The 20,584-nt window shown below is 57.1% G+C and overlaps 5 protein-coding genes across 7 annotated transcripts; all 5 read left to right on the top strand.

The window, feature by feature from the left end:
- Positions 1 to 187: 187 nt before the first annotated feature.
- On the top strand, positions 188 to 5,629 carry ABB37_05920 (hypothetical protein; the record flags this gene model as incomplete). Of its 2 annotated transcripts, none has more annotated exons than XM_015804145.1 (1): positions 188 to 5,629. In XM_015804145.1, the coding sequence occupies exon 1, from the start codon at positions 992 to 994 to the stop codon at positions 5,627 to 5,629; it is 4,638 nt and encodes a 1,545-aa protein (XP_015657279.1). In that variant the 5' UTR covers positions 188 to 991. The 2 variants fall into 2 exon arrangements, with proteins under 2 accessions (XP_015657279.1, XP_015657280.1); XM_015804146.1 differs by having other exon boundaries at positions 195 to 5,629.
- Positions 5,630 to 6,620: 991 nt separating this feature from the next.
- Positions 6,621 to 8,114, top strand: ABB37_05921 (hypothetical protein; the record flags this gene model as incomplete). Its single annotated transcript, XM_015804147.1, has 1 exon — positions 6,621 to 8,114. Exon 1 carries the CDS (start codon positions 6,822 to 6,824, stop codon positions 8,112 to 8,114), a length of 1,293 nt encoding a protein of 430 aa, XP_015657281.1. The 5' UTR covers positions 6,621 to 6,821.
- Positions 8,115 to 8,213: 99 nt separating this feature from the next.
- On the top strand, positions 8,214 to 10,892 carry ABB37_05922 (hypothetical protein; the record flags this gene model as incomplete). The annotated part of the gene is made up of 1 exon (XM_015804148.1): positions 8,214 to 10,892. One exon carries the CDS (start codon positions 8,214 to 8,216, stop codon positions 10,890 to 10,892), a length of 2,679 nt encoding a protein of 892 aa, XP_015657282.1.
- Positions 10,893 to 11,940: 1,048 nt separating this feature from the next.
- Positions 11,941 to 16,628, top strand: ABB37_05923 (hypothetical protein; the record flags this gene model as incomplete). Its single annotated transcript, XM_015804149.1, has 1 exon — positions 11,941 to 16,628. Exon 1 carries the CDS (start codon positions 12,408 to 12,410, stop codon positions 16,626 to 16,628), a length of 4,221 nt encoding a protein of 1,406 aa, XP_015657283.1. The 5' UTR covers positions 11,941 to 12,407.
- Positions 16,629 to 18,762: 2,134 nt separating this feature from the next.
- ABB37_05924 (putative mitochondrial hypothetical protein) lies at positions 18,763 to 20,499 on the top strand. 2 transcript variants are annotated; one of them, XM_015804150.1, is made up of 1 exon: positions 18,763 to 20,499. In XM_015804150.1, exon 1 carries the CDS (start codon positions 18,992 to 18,994, stop codon positions 20,336 to 20,338), a length of 1,347 nt encoding a protein of 448 aa, XP_015657284.1. In that variant the 5' UTR covers positions 18,763 to 18,991; the 3' UTR covers positions 20,339 to 20,499. The 2 variants fall into 2 exon arrangements, with proteins under 2 accessions (XP_015657284.1, XP_015657285.1); XM_015804151.1 differs by having other exon boundaries at positions 18,894 to 20,499.
- Positions 20,500 to 20,584: the final 85 nt, after the last annotated feature.

Raw genomic sequence — 20,584 nt, forward strand, 5'->3', positions numbered from 1 at the left:
TGCCTGCCGCTGTCCTCCCCGTCGCTCTGAAGAAGTAACGTACGGTGATGCCGCGGAGCGCCGTCGCCGGAGAGGCCTAACCAACCCCCTGGAAGTGCTTCCTCCACTCGGTACGACTCCTCTCAGCTTCTCATCGTCCTCCATCTGTTCACCCCTCCCTCCCATCTTTCTCCGCCCCTGCACCCCAAGACAACAGCGCTTTATTAGTTCCTGGAAAGTACAGCCCGCCACAAGACGTCTTCCGCCCAGCAAACGCGCTCGCGCGGAGCACCTCATTGGACCGCGCTACGCCGATCCGTTTGCTCATCAAAACTCTATGTATATATATTGCTGTACGAACGCTGACACATTTCCTGGTTAGTGGACAGACGGGCCCGCAGACCCGCACACGCTTCATCTTCCGCTCTGCTTTTCACGTGCGCTAACTGCATGTGCTGTACTAAACATTCGTAATTTCCTCCTCTCTTCTTTTGGTTTTACTTCTCTGTGTCACGGTCATCTGTCACCGCTGCTGCTTCTTACCCTGGTGTTCCTTAATACTTATTTGTCGAAGCCTGCGCCAGGAATGATGTCATGTTGGAATGGTAGGATGTTGAAATGTACCTTAGTACCCCATTTTCCTCTTTTCTAACCTTGCGACAGTCTTCGACTTTCGCCTCTCACTTCTTTTTCGAGTCCCGCCCACCCGAGCCCGCACCGCCCCGCTTTGGAGGCGGACTTTGAAAAGGAGTCTGCCACTTCGTATGTATATATCCCGCGTGAAAAAGATGTAAAATGAAAAATATGGTAAATTCGCTTTCTGGAAAGATATGCCCTCATCCGAGGAGGAAGACACGATGGTGTCGGGCAAACACCGTTAATGTATGCACACCCCAAAACGGGCCATCAACAATAGTTTTCCCTTTTCCTTTCCTCCCCTTCTCCATCTCTACACATGAAAACATGAAGCATTATTCTGTTTTATGATCGCCATTGCGTGCGGACGTTTGCGATGATGGACGAAGACAACGTGGACAAGGGATCGCACTCGACACCTGCAAAGCGGACCGAGGGCGTGAGTGCATCCAGTCGCACAGACGGCGCGGCAACGCCGCAGTCCACGCACACACCATCCCACAGCGCTCAAGTGGATGCTCTACCCGTGCCATCGCCGCCTCCGCGAGACGAGGACGCATCCAACGCTCCTTCGGCCCCACCCTCTGCGGAGGGCGCAGCTGCTTCTCCGGGTGCACCTCGGCCGTCCAATCTCGGTGCCGGCGGTCCGGCGCAGCGTCGAGCGACAGACGCACGTGTCTCCTTCCGCCTTTCCGCCGACGCCGCGATGCAGAAAGACGCGGCAGCCGGGGCCCCACGTGCGCCGGACGAGGGGGAAGCACGCGTCTTCTCCGCACCGGCCGTCCCACCTTCTCCGCGCTGCAGCGATGCGGGTGGCGGTGGTCAGAGGTCTGTCGTGCATGCGATGTCCGCTGCACCTTGTGACGGCACCGAGCAGAGCACTACTAGTCCACCCGCCACCGCCGACGGCAGCGACGCATCTCATGGTGCCAGCCTGCCGTCTCTACCGCCGGACGAGCCGGCCCCGGAGTTCATTGAGTTTCTCGAAGACCCGGAAGACGATGGTTACGGCTTTCGCTCCTTTTTTGATGCCATCACGAACCCGCAGTTCTACACTCGCATCCAGTATAGCCTCCGGACCGTCGCCTTCGTCACGCTGCCGTTGTACACACTTTCTCTGCATCCAAACACGCAATATCGGCTCGGCTTTCCGCAGCTTCTGGTCGCATCGATCGTGTCGACCTCAACGCACCGTCCGACGGTTGGCGAGCAGATCGGCACGCACAGCTGGGCTTGGCGTGGCATCATCTACATGCTTATCTTAGGAAGTCTGTCAGACGCGTGGGGATCTGTGTACCACAAAGGCGCCTGGTACGGCCTGCTCGCCGCCGGTATCTTTTGCGCCGGGCTTGTGAACAACGGCCGCATGCGCCGCTTCATGTTCCTCTACTACTACCTCTACATGATGGAGCTGCGCACCTTCAACTATTACTTCGACAGGGTGCCTGTGAGCAACGCCGCGTACATGGCGGCATATTGCCTGCTTGGCTCTGTAATGGGTGTAGCCGCTAATATTATCCCCTTTCCTTGCCTCATAAGTGAAGAAGTGGACGCGATCATCACCAAGATATTCGGCGGCTTTGGCAAGCTGCTCTTTGGCATGATCAACTTCGTGTGGTCGTCCGACGTCCACGCCGCGACTTTCTTCTACGACAACCAAACGCCCTTCACCTCTGTTGAGGCAGTGCTGTCGCAGATGTCGTCATTGCTGTGGTTCGCGAGCTGGGAGCCGATGGAGTTCCCGCTGCGCAACCCCATCCGCCGCGTGAAGCTGACCCTGCTGCGTCGCATCATGGCGCTGGCCTACGCGGCCTTCAGCTGCGGTCGCACGATTGCCGCGTTCCGGCAGCAGCAGGCGGACCGAATTGCGATGCACAAGATACGCTGCCGCCTGTACGAGGCCGCGTACCGCAGCTCCGTGCGGACGATCGAAGATGTGAGGACGCCCCTCGCGTTGCACGGCGGCGACCCGTCGCACTCCGCCAGCCACGGCGATGCGGCGGCGGAGGCGGCACGGCGGGAGGCGAAGGAGTCCGTCGCGGCCCTGCGCGCGAACAGCTACACCTACGTGACGGACTTCGCAGCGGTGCTGATGCAGGCCATGGCGCTGATCGGGGCCACGGAGAGCACGCCGGAGCAGCTCCTCAAGAAGGTGCCGTTCGACGAGCTGCGCACGAAGGCGACACTGATGCGGCGCAACCTGCGGCTGGAGATGCTGCAGGTGATGAAGATGCAGAGCGAGATGGTGGCCCGCCAGCGTGCGCGGGAGCAGGCGGGAGCGCACTCGAGGGCCGAGGAGGCGGACGCGGACGCAGAGGACAGCGAGGCCACGACCGCCTTTAGCGAGGAGAGGAGCAGCGAGTGCCCGAGCGCGGCACCACGCAGCGCCGCTGAACGTTGCCGGTTCGGCAAGGCGGACGCACGCCTGATACTGGAGCACCGCGCCGTCATCGACTCCTTCGACGTGTTTCTGCGCATCAACGAAATCTTCTTTCACCTTCTGATGGGCATGATCGCGGGCGAAGTCGTGAACTTTGGCGATCAGATGGCGGAGTACAAGCCTGCCGAGTCTCTCTTCCGGCGCTGGTGGAGGCACTACATTGTCGAGGCGTGGGACGGGTTCTGGAGTGAGCTGTGGTACCGCATGACTCTCGCGCGTCCGACGGACTATCGGGCTGTCAAGGATGCGGTTCGCATGACCTGCGCCTACGTGGGTGCGGTGGTGCTCAACACAGAATTGTGGAATCCCCCGGAGGGGCTTTACTTTTTCGGTGTTTCTCCGCTGATGGGTCTGCCGGTGGAGGAGGAATCGCTCAGCATGGGTATCTGTCGCATCGGCGGCAACACCCTCGGGTGTGCCTTGGGCTACCTCATACACCACAACACGCATAACTTTGCTCAGGAGATCGCCATGACGCTCTGCTTCACCTTTGTGCTGCGCAGCTGTCAATATCACCCGCAATACGGTCAGTTCTTCTTCTACGGCGCCGTCATCACTCTGGCTGGTCTGGCAACGGCGATGGTCTTCAACGACGTTGGTGGTCCGCTTCTCGCCTCCTCTTACACCGTCATGGCGTACGTGATCTCTTGCGTATTTATTTTCCCCATTGACTGCCGCAGAGTGTGCTACAACTTCCGCAGCAAGCTGACGAAGGTGGTGAGCGAGACCATCGATGACGTGGCCTTCACCGCGCGCCTCCCCATGGAGTACAGCGACGACGCGGACGACGCGGACGGCGGCGACAACAACGAGCCGGTGGCGTACCCGGCGTACAACACGGAGCCGATGCAGATGTGCTCGCAGCTGAACGTGGAGCTGACGCTGGTGGAGCGGCTGCAGATGATGTGCGACAAGTGGGCTCCCTTCGCGGCGAGGGATCTCGTGATCCGTGGCAGCGCGCAGTTCCCCGCGGCCCCCAACTCGCTAGTCACCCTTGCCCACGACCGCCTCGTGGCCAATCTCCGGCTGTTGGTGTTCGGCGTGCAGCTGCTGCACCGCCCGCGCTCCGCCGCGCCGTCGCCGACCATCGACCGCCTCGTGCGCGGCTCCCTCGCCGACTTCCTCGACGACTTCGCGGACGCCGTGCGCCTGGTCGGTGCGGACCACGTGCAGGCCCTGCAGCAGGCCCGCGCCTGGTCCTACCCGCGCCACCTGCGCCGCGTCAGCCAGCTGCGGCGGCTGCGGGTGCGGCTGTACGCCCTCATGCACGAGTGCTACGTGCTGGTGGCCAACAACACGTCGAAAGGCACCTTTGGCATGACCGCTGAGGACTTTGACCAGCTGCGCCTTGAGAGTGCAGCACGGAGGGTCCCCGCGGCAACGGCAGCGGCAGGCGGAAGAGGAGGGCAGGGCGGGCCGACGCTTCCTGGCAATGGTGGCGGCGGCGGTGGTGGTGGTAAGTATCCAGAAGAGCCGTACGGCCTGCAAGAGTCGTCGCTTGTGCCCGGTGCGGGAGGCAGCCGCGTAGATGGCGTGGCGCCGCCTTCGCTCAGCGATACAGTGAAGTACGACAGAAGTTTCCCAGCTCCGTCAGAGCGCATCGAGGTGCGCGCCGGCGAGGACGCCCCCATGCACAACCTGTCCTTCGCGGATCGCTTTCTCATGGCCCGCCGTGACGAGGAGCTCGCCGAAGAAGCCCAGCCGCCGCGCAACTTCCCCTCCCGCTGCGCGTCCCCATTCGGTGCGTACACCCCGGCGGAGCCGCTGTTTCTCGACGACGCCGGCAGCGAGTCGCGCGCTCCACCGCAGCAGCAGCAGCAGCACCGGCGCGGCTCCTTCTGCCAGGCCTTCTTCTCGCCGGGTCGCAGCTCCTTCCCCTCCTCGCCGCACCCGTCCGCAGCGGAGGCGTCGCCGTCTGCGGCCTCTCCGACTGCGGGGCGCCGCCGCGCCAGACTCTACGTGCACCGCGCACACCTCCAGCAGAGCGGCGCGGAGCCGGCGGAAGTGGGGCCCCCCACCACCGGCGATGCGGTGCGCGAGGTGGAACAAATGCTGAAGGGCGAGAAGAAGCGGCTGGAGGCGGCGGAGCAGGACGACGCGAAGGCGCGCGTGGGGCCCAGCGACGGTGCAGCTGGTGTGTCGTCCCCGCAGCGCGAGCACCCGCCGGTGATGCCCTCCGCGGCGAGGCGGAGCGTGTCGCGGCTGATTCTTCTCCCCGACGAGGGCCCCGAGCCCCGCGCGGCGCTGTACAAGGGCCCTGGCTTCACCTTCGTGGAGGACGTGTTCGACGTACCGCGAAGCACCGACTTCTCTGCCATCACCACCATCCTTCTCAGCTGCGAGAGCATCATGACGGTGCTCGAGTCCCTGCCGGGCAGCCTGAACTCCTTGGTGAACTACGATAAGCAGCTCGAGGAGTCCTCCATTGCCACTGCCTTCCTGGACAAGTGGTCTGCGAGGCTGATCGAGTACCGCAAAGCGATCTACGACCGCTACCACTACCCCAAGCCGCCCCCGCAGAAGCACCGCCCCCTGAATACGCAGGAGGACCCGTTTGAGGACTGGCAGTTCTAATGGACGGATGGGAAGTGTACTGCCCGGTGAACAGCCGTTTCTGTTCTTTTCTGAGAGCTTGCGCCAGGAAAAAATCGCCTGGAGATGAATCGAAAGCCGACGCGTTGTATACTTTCCCTTTCTCTTTCTCTCCCCTCCAGTCGACCTCTCTCCAGGAAAGGCTGTTTTCTTTTTTTCCCACCGTCCCGCCCCTTTTCCAACCCCACGCGGTGGAAATGCAGACGATCTGAGTCTGCAAGAAACTCCCATTCGTAAAGTTCTATTTGGTTCAAAAATAAATATAAAAAGAAAATAACGCCGTCCACCCTTTAAGGAAAATGAAAACGATCCAGGGATGTAACGACACTGTTTTGCACTTTATTGATCTTTCTCCTTTCTCCTTTCTTCTTCCTTCCTTCCTGATCTGAGAGTAGTCGACTAGAGTTTTTCTTGCTGTCTCGCTAATGTAGGCCTGTGGGTGTGCTTTTAGGTGTTTTATCTGGAGCGTGTGAAGCAGGGCTCTGCGCGGTGGCGACTCGCGGCAATGGTTGCGCGTGCGAAACACTAAACCAACGTGAACCATCGATGCGAGATTATGAGATGAAAAAAGCGCTGAACTCTACCGCAGTTATGATTGAGTCTACATAGGAGCCGGTGTTTCTTTATTCCTAGATGGAACCGAGAGACATTGTTTTTCCGTCATTGGCATCCACTTGAACTGTGTTCCTTCACTCACTCGAGTTTTACGTTAGAAAAGAAGCACGTAAGGTGGTTGTTGTGGTTGTTCCTCTCCTATGGCGTGTTGCAGTTGGTATGTATGCGCGTGTGTGTCGTACGATTTATACCTCAGTATCTGTAGAGGGGGTTTTCTTTTGCATCTTCCGTTATGTCACACTCACTCTACAAAACGACGCATAACGACAACTCTCTTCCACCACTTTGTACTCGCTGCAATGTCCGACTTTCTTTTTTCTTCTTCTTGTTCTTGTCTCTCTCCGTCCCTGTCCGCCTTAGTACGCTGCAGCGCTTACCGTCATGATCGCTGCTGTGCAAAACGCGTTGGTGTAAACTATCTTTTTTACTATTTCTTTTGTTCTTGGCCGCGTTTCTCATCGGCTCTCGCGGCGTCGCTTTGGGACGGCTTTTCACTTTCCAATAGCGGCCCTCTAGAATTGTGCATGCTGCTTCTCTCGTAGGGGGCGAAGGGCGTGTCATGTCACAAGATAAAAAGGCGCGTTTGGAAGCCACTGCGGGAGGCACTACCGTCGGTGCGCTGCACGACGTCCCTCACTCTCCCTTTGCGGAGGAGACTCGCAGTCCCGATAACGTCAACGGCAGCCGCGGTGCCGAAATCCACGCCACAGAAGAGGGAGAAAGCCCACTCGGGTACAGCAAGTGTAAACAACCTGCACCGGAGTGGGCAACTCAAGACATCAAACAACCGACAAGACTACCACAGGCTGCTCCAGCTCCAACCGCTGGTGCGGCCCCACCACGCCGTGTACCGCTCCCACTTCCTGACGATGTCGTCTTTCGCAAGAGCCCCGACAAGGACGATTTCGGCTACAAGGCAGTCCTCGAGTCCGTGTCGAACCCGCAGACAATCAACTACGTTCGTGGCGCCTTCCGCACCACAGCCTTTGTCGCCCTTCCGCTCTTCACCATCGCGGTGCACCCCAACACCATGTACCGCCTTGGCTATCCAATGATGCTGATCGCCTCCGTCATCTCCACCTCCACCCACCAAACCTCTCTGGGGATGCAAATCGGTGTGCACAGCTGGCTGTGGCGCGGTGTGGTGTATATGCTGCTCTTTGGCACCGTGATGAACACCTGGAATGTGCACAAGCACGCCGGGGCGTGGTACGGCATGCTCGTCTTTGGCATCTTTCTGGCGAGTCTGGTCAGCCACGGTATGATGCGCCGTTTCATGTACCTGTACTTTTTCATTTACCTGCTGGAGATTCGGTCGATGAGTGCGTCCGTTGCCGTTATCCCACTCAACTCAGCATCGTGGAGTGCCGCGGACTTCTTTATTGGTAGCCTCGTGGGTGTGGCGGCGCTGTGCTTCCCCTACCCCATCCTCACGAAAAGCCTGGTGGACATGATCATGACGAAGATCTTCGAAGGCCTCGGCAAGATGTTCATGGCGATGGTAACCTTCGTGTGGATGCCGGACCCACACGCCGCCGTCCTCTTCTTCAACGACCGCTCTCCCTTCATGAAGATCGAAGCCGTTCTGGAGGTGATGCCGCCCCTGCTGTGGTTTGCGAACTGGGAACCGACGGAGTTTCCGCTGCACAACCCAGTTCGCCGCTTGAAGCTGTCCCTGCTGCGGCGCATCATGGCGCTGACCTACGCCGCCTTTGGCGCTGGCCACACCGTCGCCACGATACGCCGTCTGCAGTCAGAGCAGATGGCAATGCACAAGATACGTGTCACGCTTTTCGAGGCAGTCTACGGACGATCCAGCAGGCGTATTGGGAATGGATCGATGTTCGACTGAGTCGAGAGCTCCTCCGTCCTTTTCCCCGCTACGCGCACCGACGTTCTCCGCGGCAATGACCCCGCGGAGACCAAAAAGGAGGGGGCGGACGATCACGGTATGGCAGAGGCCGTCACGGCCTTACGTGAAAACAGCGAAAGGTGTGTGAGGGAGTTTGGTGCTTCGTTGATGGCGGCCATGGCGCTTCTCGGGTCCGTCCTCAACACGCCGGAGCAGATCGTCAAGAAGGTTCCATTCGAGAAGCTGCGCGAGACACAAGCGCAGATGCGTCGTGCACTGCAATTGGAGATTCTGCAGGTGATGAAGATGCAGACGGAGGCGGTGGCGCGTCGTCTTGCGGAGCGGCGCAACGCAGAGCCTCAACAAGAGAACATCGACGCACACGAGGAGTTGGTAATAGAAGATGAGAGCTCGCCGTATGGTCGCACCCACCGCTACACCATCGGCCGCGAAGATGTCATTAGCATTCTCGAAAATGAAGGTGTCATGGAGCAGGCAGAGATCTACCTTCGGCTGAACGAAGTCTATTTCCACACTCTAATGGCCATGATCGCGGGTGAAGTTCTCAACTTTGGGGAGCAGATGAAGAGCTACAAGCCGCCCATGTCCCTTGGCCTTCGCCTTCTTCGTTACTTCATTATTGAGCCGTGGAACGACTTCTGGAGTGAGCTGTGGTGCATCTTCTCCTTGGCGCGTCCTAGTGACATCCGCACACTAAAGGACGCTATTCGCATGACCTGCGCCTATCTGAGTGCGACGGCGCTAAACCTTGAGCTTTACTTTGTCCCTGGCGGCACCTACTATTTCGGCACGACGCTCCTGCTTGGTCTACCAGTGGAGGAAGAATCCCTGGGCCTGTCGATCAATCGCATGGCCGGCAACGCGCTGGGCTGCGCACTTGGCTTTATGGTTTACAACAACACCCACAACCTGCCACAGAAGATTGCGATGGTGCTGTGCTTCGTTTTTGTCCAACGCTGCTGCAAAGACCACCCCCTCTACGGGCAGACGTTTCTCTACTCCGCAGCCGTCACGATGGCGAGTATGGTCATGACGGTCAGCACGCAGCAGCTCATGACGCGACTCATCACGAGCAACTACACCATCGTGGCCTACATGCTCTGCTGCATGTTCATCTTCCCCAACAACAGCATCAAGATCTGCTGGGGCTACCGCTGCAAGCTGACCAAGGTGATGAGTGAAGTCATCGACGACGTGGCGCTCACACTGCGCATCCGCCCTGACTGCTACCCCACTCCAATGGCTCTTGATGCGGACAACAACGAGCCAGCTTCATACCCCCACCGCAACACGGAGGCGATGCAGATGTGCTCGCAGCTGAACGTGCAGATGTCCCTCGCGCATCGTCTACTGGCCATGTGTGACAAGTGGGCCCCCTTCGCCGCTCGACAACACGTTATTCGCGGCTCCTCCCCCTTCCCGTCTGCGGCCTCCGCCATGATTCAATTCGCACACAAACGCATGGTGGCCCATTTACGGTTGCTGGTGTTTGGCGTGCAGCTGCTGCACCGTCCCCGGTGCGATCCCGTCTTCCCCGCCACCACCGCCCGCCTCCTCTCCGGCAGCGTGGGCGACTTTCTCGCGGAGTTCGCGGGGTGCATGCGGCTGGTGAGCCAGGACTTCATTGACTCGCTGCCGGCCTCGCGCAAGTGGTCCTACCCGCTGATGCTCCACCACGCCAGTCAGCTCAGCCGGATGCGGGTGCGTCTTTCTGCGATTCACGTGGAGAGCTTCGTCATCGCGTCGAAGCATTTATCGAAGTCGACCTTCGGCATGCAGCCAGAGGATTACCGCCTTCTTCGCCAGGAGACCACGATGCGGGAGGCCACCGCCACACCGCACACAAGTGAGTTGCACGTGCACGCCGGTGACGACGAGGAGGAGAAGGGCGCGCACGGCAACAACGCCGGTGCGGTGAATCTTGGAGCGTCGTCCAACGTGCACGGCAACCTGTCCTTTGCGGATCGCTTCCTCATCGCACGCCGTCTCGGTGCGTCCATGATGGAAGACAACACCGACCCGGATGCGCTGGCGCGACTGCACGAATCTATATATCTGCCGCAGCCGAGGGAGGGGTCGTTTCTCGGCAGCGGCGGCGGCGGCGGCGTCTCGCAGAAGTCCTTCGCCTACCGCGCACCGCTGCGCGAGACGGCGGTGACGCCGCAGGACGCCTTTCCGTTTACGCAGGAAAGCGCAGAGTACGGCATCCAGCAGCACCTCCGCGACGAGGCAGCGAGAACCAGGAAGGAAGAGGTGGAAGTTGGAGAGGGAAGGAAAGCGGAAGAAGACGCGAGGCAGCCTGTCCGTGGCACTTCAAGTCCGTCGTCGCCGGTCTCTCCGTGCAAGGCCATCAAACCGCACCCACTGGAGAGAAAGGTGTCGAGGTTAATCCTTGTCCCTGATCACGGCCCCGAGCTGGAGATTCCACTTTACCGCGGCCCCGCCTTCACCTACGTCGAAGACGAGCTGGCGACGGAGAAGGACACGGACTTTGCTGCGATCATGACCATCCTGTGCAGCATATACAGCCTCATTGTGGAACTGGAAGGGCTGACGGGTCCGGTGAACACCATCAGCACGTATCAGAAGGAACTGCACGAGTCGGCGCTGGCGATTGGGTTCATTGACAAGTTATCTGAGAAGGTCACGGCGTACCGACAGAAGATCTACGATCGTTATCATTTTTTGACTCCTTCGGAGGAGCAAAGACGGCCGTTGCACGCGCAGTCTGATCCGTTTGCGGACTGGCGCTTCTAGGACCAAACGGTAGGGCTTTCATGCACCTTGGTGATTGAGTGGGTGTGTGTGTTTACATGCGTGTCCGCGGATGGAGCCGAATTCTGCTTTTGCCTTTTAATGGAATTGGCGGATGTCGTTTTTCTGTAGTTATTCTACTTGTCTTCTCATTCTGCGGCGTCTCTACTGCTTTGTATTACTGTACTTGTGTGGATGTCAAAGCGTCTTGTCAGTATGTTATTCCGAATGACTGAAGAGGTTGCCTTTTTCAATAGCATACTCTCTTCTACCCTTTATAAAGGACCTCTTTTACGTGGCTTTTCTATTGTCTCTTCCATTACTCTTTTTCTTTCAATGAAATCGCCTAAGCCTCTACTTACCGTCGCGCCATAGTGATGGTCTGCTTGAAAAGCAGAGGTGACACAACGCGTTGCACCCTACTGACCGCTCGGTGCTGCACCGGATCCTTGCCACCAATTTTCTTGCGGCATATATAATCTCTTTTCGTTTTCCCCATTACTTTTCTTTTAATCACCCCTCTTTGCGTCCTCGGACTTTTACCCGGCGTACGCTGTTTTTTCTACCCTCAACTCCTTTGTCGAGGAGGTAAGTACCTTAATGAACGTTGTGGCCGCTGTTTCTCTCTGCGCATCTACCTACGCTTTTTTTTTTTCGTTTTAGCACTCTCGTAAATCAAAAAGGTTTCTTCTGAGTGGAACGAAGAGAGAGTTTCTGCTTTTCTTGGAAAAGACATGTCGATCTCGTAAGATTTCTTTGTGCCCTTTGTATTAACGCAGCACCTCTCAGAACGACGCACTTACTAGTAATAGTAGTGACACTATGCGTGCTTCAAAAAATGTTGGCAGGAGCGAGTGCTCTCCCGCCGCCACCACCACCACTGCTCATTTATGGAACGGAATTTGCGCAACGTAGCATCTTGCTTTCATTGTAGTGCCGAATCTGTGCGCCATCTAACTCTGCGAGCTTTGCTGTCCTGAGTGAATTCATTCGTTCGTTCTCTCCCTTCTTAAATCTCCCTTCTCTCTTAATGACTGGACGATGTAACTTCAGCCGTCTCTCATCACTCTCTTTTTTTTTTTGGTGGTACTGACCGTCTCCTACTTTATAAACCGCGACATTTTGTCCTACTAGCAAAGAAGGGAAGGGTTTTCTGGCGCAGCAGTAGCCAACGAGCTGCGCGGAACAGTGTAGGGCTCGCTTTTATACCTCTCCTCTTCGTTTTCTTCTTCTTTTTTTAAACTCTTTTTGCTTTGCTGAAAGTTTCGGCGCCGCGGATATATTAGCAGGTGTATGGAGTCTGCCCTCCCCAGTAGCTTACTTCTGTGTTGTGGTCGTTGCTGGTATTGTTTTCCTCTGTTCGCTGAAAAGCGTTGCGGCGCACTTCTCCGTACACCTTCACTCTCAAGCGAGAGGTGTGCGTATGTGTGTGTGTAGGCAGTCGTAGAGACAGCGCTTTGTGACTTCTTGTATACGTCTGCTTCACTTTTCTTTTTTACATAACTTTTTCTCTTTTCAATGACGGATCAAAAAAGCGCTGAGGGAAACGCGCATTTCTCGTCGACACCGCCCTTGGATGGTCGAGAGCCGAACGATTTCGATGGGGCAGACGAGCACCACACACGATCTCCTTCGAGTGCCGGCACCCCTACACCGCTTGGTGCCAGCCCCAGCTCTCCCTTGGTCGATGTACCGCCCATGGAAGACGTAGCCACCGGCACGACCCCGGGCGATGAGGAGGAGGAGGAGGAAGAAACAAACAACGACACCGCCAACCCGCGCAACGGCGTCGATGAAAACGACACAGCGACTTCGGTGGCAGCGGCGGATAGTGCAGATGACAGCCCTCCATCCGCGAATCGCAACGCGACGAAGGCGGCGTCACGGAACTCCCAGCCTTCCGCGGAAGCCTCCACGCCAGATCAGGCACCCACAACAGAGCCGGCGACGGAGGGCGGCGCTAGAGGTGGTAACCGACCAACGAGCTCCTCCACTACGGCGGCAGACGGTGAGAAGCCCGCCACCGCTGCTGCTACTGCTGCTTCTCCAGCAGGTCTCCCCAAGCACCCTGCTCCGGACAGCATCGTCTTCCACAAAAACCCCGACCGCGACGATTTCGGCTACAAATCGCTGTTTGAAAGCGCGACGAACCTGCAGACGATCGGCTGGGTTCGTGGCGCCTTCCGCACCTCGGCCCTCCTCGCATTCCCACTCATGACCATCGCGGTGCACCCCAACACCATGTTCCGCCTTGGCTTTCCAGAGATGCTCATTGCGGCGGTGGTGTCCACCTCCACCCACCGCGGGTCGCTGGGGGAGCAGCTCGGTCTGCACAGCTGGACCTGGCGTGGCATCCTTTACATGCTCGTCTTTGGTACTGTGGTGGATGTGTTTCAGGTACAGAACCACAAGGGGGCGTGGTACGGCATGCTGGCGCTGGGCGTCTTCCTGGCGAGTTTGGTCAGCCACGGCATGATGCGCCGTTTCATGTACCTGTATTTCTTCATTTACATGATGGAGCTGCGCATGTTCGCCTACTACTTTCATGCCTTGCCGCTGAACAACGCGGCGTGGAGCGCGGCAGATTACTACTTGGGCAGCGTGTGGGGTATTGCAGCGCTGTGCTTCCCCTACCCCATCCTCACGAAAAGCCTGGTGGACATGATCATGACGAAGATCTTCGAAGGCCTCGGCAAGATGTTCATGGCGATGGTAACCTTCGTGTGGATGCCGGACCCACACGCCGCCGTCCTCTTCTTCAACGACCGCTCCCCCTTCATGAAGATCGAAGCCGTTCTGGAGGTGATGCCGCCCCTGCTGTGGTTTGCGAACTGGGAGCCGCTGGAGTTCCCGCTGCGCAACCCGATTCGCCGCTTGAAGCTGTCCCTGCTGCGTCGCATCATGGCGCTGACCTACGCCGCCTTTGGCGCTGGCCACACCGTCGCCATGCTAGAGAAGAAGCAAGCGGATCTTCTCGCCATGCACCGCATTCGCGTGACACTTTTCCAGGCAATGCATGGGAACGACCTGCAGACTATCCGTGACGGGCCGCCCCGCTCGCACAGCGGCAGCGACGCCTCTCATATGGGGGACAGCAAGACGGAGACGGCGGCGGATGTAGAAGCCGCGCGTGTCTCGATCGCGGAGCTGCATGAGAACAGTCGTGGCTACGTGAAAGACTTCGCCCTGGCCGTCATGCAGGCCACCATCCGCCTCGGCTCCACCCTCAGCACGCCGGAGCAGCTCCTCAAGAAGGTGCCGTTCGATGCGCTGCGTGACAAAGACACCGTCATGCGACGCAACCTGCGGCTGGAGCTCGTGCAGATGATGAAGATACAGAGCGACTTGGTGGCGAAACGTCGGAGCGCCGAGCAGCAAAAGAGGCAGCTGGATGAGGAGGAAGACGAAGACGACGACGGCGGGGATGTGGTGTTGGTTGACGACAACTCACCGTTCGGTCAGACACGCCACTACCGCATCGGCCGCGCCTGCGCCGCCATCATCCTCGAGAACGACAGCATCATCGACGGAAACAAAATCTTTCTGCGCATGAATACCATGTTTTTCCACCTGCAGATGAGCATGATCGCGGGGGAGATTCTCAGCTTTGGGGAGCAGATGAAGGAGTACAAGCCTACCGAGTCCATGGGCCGCCGTCTGCTTCGCTTCTTCATTATTGAGCCGTGGAACGACTTCTGGGAGGAGCTGTGGTGCCGCGTTGCGTTCGTGCGGCCCTGCGACTACCGCACGGTGAAGGACGCCATTCGCATGACCTGCGCCTACCTGAGTGCGACGGCGCTGAACCTCGAGCTGTGGTTGGTGCCCGGTGGACTCTACTTCTTCGGTGTCACCATCCTTCTCGGCCTGCCGGTGGAGGAGGAGTCGCTGAACATGGGTGTAAATCGCATGGCCGGCAACTCCCTCGGCTGCGCACTCGGCTTTATGGCCTTCCACAACTCGAACAACCTCGCCCAGCAGCTGGCCATGGCGCTTTGCTTCACTTTCATCCAGCAGTGCTGCAAGAACCACCCCGTCTTTGGGCAAACCTTCTTTTACGGCTCCGTCATTACGCTGGCCGGCCTCGCCACGTCGATGGTGACGATGGAGCTCCTCACGCGCATCATCGCCAGCAACTACACGATTGTGGCCTACATGCTCTGCTGCATGTTCATCTTCCCCAACAACAGCATCAAGATCTGCTGGGGCTACCGCTGCAAGCTGACCAAGGTGATGAGTGAAGTCATCGACGACGTGGCGCTCACACTGCGCATCCGCCCTGACTGCTACCCCACTCCAATGGCTCTTGATGCGGACAACAACGAGCCAGCTTCATACCCCCACCGCAACACGGAGGCGATGCAGATGTGCTCGCAGCTGAACGTGCAGATGTCCCTCGCGCATCGTCTACTGGCCATGTGTGACAAGTGGGCCCCCTTCGCCGCTCGACAACACGTTATTCGCGGCTCCTCCCCCTTCCCGTCTGCGGCCTCCGCCATGATTCAATTCGCACACAAACGCATGGTGGCCCATTTACGGTTGCTGGTGTTTGGCGTGCAGCTGCTGCACCGTCCCCGGTGCGATCCCGTCTTCCCCGCCACTGCGCGGCTGGTGGCCGGCAGCGTCGCAGACTTCGTCGCGGAGTTCTCCGACTGCGTCCGCCTGCTCAGTCAAGACTTTATCGACTCAATTCAGATCTCGCGGAAGTGGTCTTATCCGCTTTCTCTGAGTCGCACGAGTCAGCTCAGCCGGATGCGGGTTCGCCTGGAGGCGATTCACTCCGAGGGCTACGTCGTCGTGCTGCAGTACTTCTCCAAGGGCACCTTTGGCATGACACAGCAGGACTTCGAGGAGCTGCGACGCGAAGCCACCGAGCGCAGAGAAGAGCTCGACGCAAGCGAGTGGGGCGAAGTCCGCGTGAACGCCGGAGAAAATCTGCCGGACTCGCAGCGCAACCTGTCCTTTGCCGATCGTTTCCTCACCGCACGTCGCCTGGGCGAAACTCTCAACGGTGAGTGCACCCCGGAGGTGCTGGAGAGCTTACATCAGTCCATGTACCTCCCGCAGTCTGTTGGCGCGGCGGCCAGCATGCACGGTGGTGCAGCCTCGTTTGTGCACCGCGCGCCACTGCAGGAGAGCAACGTCCAGCCGAACGATGCGTTCCCGCTTACGCAGGAGAGCGCCGAGTGTGAGCTGCATTACCGGCTACACGAGGAGCGCCTCAACGAGGAACGGATGCGCCATCAGGAAGACAAGTCGCTGAAATCGTCGAGGAGGAGCCATCACGGCGATGACACCAGCGATCGGGAGTCGCACCAGCCCTTGTACGAACCCGTCGTGCCACAGAAGACGAAGAGCAGAGTGTCGAAGCTGATCCTCGTGCCCGAGCAGGGGGCGGAGTCATACATTCCCCTTTACCACGGTCCCACCTTCACGTACGTCGAGGACGAGCTGGCGACGGAGAAGGACACGGACTTTGCTGCGATCATGACGATCCTGTGCAGCTGCGATGGCCTAATGACGGAGCTGGAGGGGCTGACCGGCCCGGTGAACACCATCAGCACCTATCAGAAGCAGCTGCACGAGTCGTCTATCGCTGTTGGTTTTCTGGACAGCATGACGGAGAAAATCACGGCGTACCGACAGAAGATCTACGATCGTTATCACTACCCTAAGGTGCCGCTGCAGAAGCGCGATGCTCTGCACACGCAATCCGATCCGTGGGCCGACTGGCGCTTCTAAGGCAGGGAGTCGTGCTATGTTCTGTGTCTGTTGATGTATTTGTTTGTGCATGGAACTGCGCGTGTGTTTTGTGAATCGCATCCAAGAGGGTACCATTTCATCCGTATCTGTGTACATACATATATATGTGCAACCTATGATGATAGCTGCGGTGGAGAAGGTGATGTTGTGACCGGGAAGAACAGCGTTCGTGTACTTCATTCTTTGTATTCGCTATTGCCTTGACGACGCACGGAAAAGGGTCGTGGTGGCAGAAAACGAGACACCTGTGAAGACGTGTGTGTGTGCGAGTATCTTTTGGTTCTTACCAGTGTTGTTTTCTGTGAGCAGCGTGTAACGAAGGTGCAGTTGCTCACTGCGAGGCGTACTATCTTCTTATTTATTTATTTTGTGTCAGGCCTGTCACTTCACATTGGCTTGTGTTTCTTCATTAGGTTCTTTCTTTGAAGCACTGGCGGCATCAACGCAATATACCTATTGCCGAAACGTACCTATTTTGATTGATTGCGTGTGTATTCTGTTTGCTCTCTTCTCTCCCTCTACCGCTGTTCCCCATGTGTCAGCTCTGGAGTTCTAATAGTTTTCCAATGTGATTGTGCCAGTGACGCACGTTGCCTCAAATCTGCATTTCCCTCCTCACAGTAAAGAGGACTTAGTAGCGGGAATTTCAGATGGAGTCAGCAGGTGCTCTTGGCAGAGGCGTACATCGCAGACGCGTTCTAGCTCTCTGTCTTGTGCTATCGTGCGCGGACCGAGAGTTTTTTATTTTTCATTTACAGAGAAAAGAACCGCTGGCATAAAGTGCTTACGGGATATCATATGTGTAAAAGCACAACGGTTTTTATTATTACTATTATTATTATTATTGTTGTTGTTGGTTTTCTCTGCGTGCGTGTCGTGACAGTTGTCGACGGAAGGCCGTATCTTCCGCCTCGCGCATCGTATTTACGGCCGCATTGATGCTGAGCCGAACTAATCTGACCACTGCTGAACTCGCTTTGTTTTGACTATTTATTTATTTACTACAAGTTAGCGAATGAAAGTACGCATGTTTTTGTCTTGATCTAAAAATATATTGGTCTCCCTCTCCCTCTATCATTTGTTTTAAAAAAGAAATGGTGGTGCCCAACTGTGATGGAGGGGTTATCTACCCATGGCATTGAAGCGCCGTGCGGTCTCAACGCCATCTCTCTCTCTAAAGAAAAAAAAGCACATACGCATGCACACGTCCATCTTTTACTTACCAAAAAACGAATGCTTTATTTTATCAGGGTAGAGGAAACTGCATTACAGAATGGAAACGGAGACGCAGCACCGAGCAGACTCGCCATTATAATGCGTACCTGCATGTCTCGCTTTTCCTTTACATGTTTTTTAGTTAATTAATCATAAAGCTTCCCCTCGCTGTTGTTTTCTGTTTATGTGCTGAATAAGCTCTTCGCGTATTTTATCCCTTCTGCTCTTCATCGCGGAGGCTTTTTTAGACGGCGTTGTCTCCCTTCTTCCTCTTCGCTGAGCAGGTTGCCTCGCGTTTGATCAGCTGACCAGGTAAGGATAGGCAACAATAAGCCCATGTAGACGTTGCTTTCATTATTTTTCGTCTTTGCGCTTTCTTCTTTTTCTTTTAAGAATAGCATTTAACGGTGGCTGTGAGCATTTACTTTGCTACGTGGTTTTCTTTCGATGGGATTGGCGAGGTGTACCGCCCACGTCCTCTGTACGACGTGCTCTAAAGGCAATAGAAAAGCAAATGGGGTTTTTTTTTTGGTACGATGGGGAAGAAGAGTCGAAGCACTTCGTTATCCCCATCACAATCGGCCTGTTATTTCTCTTGTGTGTTGCGCTTTGCAAACTCGGTGGAGTCCGGAAGATGGAAGTCGCAAAGGCAAAGAAAAGAAAGATGCGCGCTCTTTCGTTGAAGGGTTTCCATGTCCCAGCCTTGGTCGCAATGAAGCCTGCTCTCCGCTTGTGACAATAAACGTTCTCTGAGGGAGGGGGCACGTTTCGACGGATTTGGGATGTGTCTGGCTTTCATCCCTGCTGGTGTAAATCAACCACGCTCTATTAGCCCACTCTCTTCTACAACGCTGCCTCACCCTTGTTGCTCATCGCCTTACCTCGCCCCACCTATGCAAGAACTTCTGCATCTTTTTTCTTCAAGTCTATTCGGGCGAATAAGAATACGTAGAATCGCCTGCAGCGACTGTCTTCGCGTCCGTTTTGTCCACTTTCCAAAACCTTTTTTTCTGCTGTTGTTTCTCTCTCAGACACTCGCTACAGAATTTATTTTTTTGGCAGTCCGGCTGTTTACACGATATACGTCGTCTCTCCTTCCGCCTCTGCTAGCCGAGATGCAGCACACGATGTCTTTCCGGCGCAGCTCAACTCGCATTGCGGCGGCTATGTTCCTGAACTCGTTGTGCCTGCCACCTACCCTAGCACCGCCACTACGAAGCCTCTCCTCTACTCACCGGTGCAGGCTGCCCTGCTTTACGGCGTCTGCACACCCCATACGCTCACAATTCCGCCTTCTGCACACAGATGATCGCAGCCCCGTTTCCTCGACGGCTACCCGGCAGTCTGCCGCCAACTCCCAGGCCACGGGAAACTTCCTTGGGGAAGGTGCTGATGGTGGTGATGGTGAGAAACCGGGCACCAAGGCCGATGCAGAGGCGGATGACGACGTAACGGTCCAGGTGTACCGCCCACAGCTATCGCCCGAGGCGGCGGAGCGCAGCGTGAAAACGGAACTCTTCCTCTGCCTCCTCCTCACCCTTCCGCGGACACAGGACTGGAAGGACATGCTCACGGCTGCCTTCCGCGCCGGTTCGTGGAAGCCGCACCACCTCGATGCGGTGCTGCGCGGGGTGTCGCTCAACAAGTACAACGAGCCCAGCGCTTTTCTGCGGAGCTGTGGGAGCTCGTACGCTGCTGCCAATGGCAACCAGTCCCTCCGCGAGGCGGCGGTGCAGGCGTCGCAGTCGGCACCGCCCGCGTCGACGCCGACGAGTCGCCTGCACCGTGCGAGGGACATTCTCGTGTTCTGTGCCGAAGAAGGCGTGCTTTACGCGAAGGAAGATGAAGAAACGACGGTAGCGGCCCCGCCTTCGTCCTCGTCCTCTCCGGCTCCTTCTGTTGCGGAAGGTAAAGCAACGTTGATGCACGCCGACGCCTTTGCGCCCTCCCCAGCGGCTGTCCATCATCTCCTGACGATGCTCCTGCAGGCGGCACAGCGTGGAGCTGACTACGCGTCCTCCTCACCGTCTCCCCACCCCGCCTCTACTTCTTCCTCTCTCTCCACCAGTTCGGGTGAGAACGGGCTCCCCACTGCGTCTTATGCCGATGTGTGGCACTACCTCGCCTGGATGGAGCTGCACGGCTACCACGTTCTCTCGCATGCGGTGCTAGACGTCTTGGAAGCGGCGCTGGACGAAGGCGGCAGCCCCTCGCGTCCGCAGGGCCACCGCACAAAAGCCGGCATCACCGCGGCAGAGTCAACGGACTCCATTTCGTCTTCCGGCCCGTTGCAGTACGCTGCCGTGTCACAGCGCATTCATCGTCTGGACTACGTGCGAGGGGAGCGGGCGCTGCTGCAGGAGTCACTACGGAGTCAATCGAAGATGAAAAAAAATCCTGTTCGCTCGCTGGATCATGTCGGAGACTTCAATAGGAGACAGCGCGACGTGCCGCGAACGGATCCTACGCTTTGAAAGCAGGACACTGGGCAGATGCATGTCCGTCTGTTAATGGGAAACGTTTGCGTTATAATTGGGTATCTTAAGTGGTGATAGATTCTTTAGTGACTTCTCACATATCCTTGATTTCATTTGACTGAGCGACATCAGAAAGCTGAAGCGCCGCTCTAAGTAAACTTTCAAAGCCCACCATTGTATTGAACATCTGACATGCACTAAGGTGTTTCGAAGTGAGCACGTTGAGCAACCTTTATCGACGGC

The sequence above is a fragment of the Leptomonas pyrrhocoris genome, assembly GCF_001293395.1.
Source record: "Leptomonas pyrrhocoris isolate H10 chromosome Unknown, whole genome shotgun sequence".
Lineage (NCBI taxonomy): Eukaryota > Euglenozoa > Kinetoplastea > Trypanosomatida > Trypanosomatidae > Leptomonas > Leptomonas pyrrhocoris.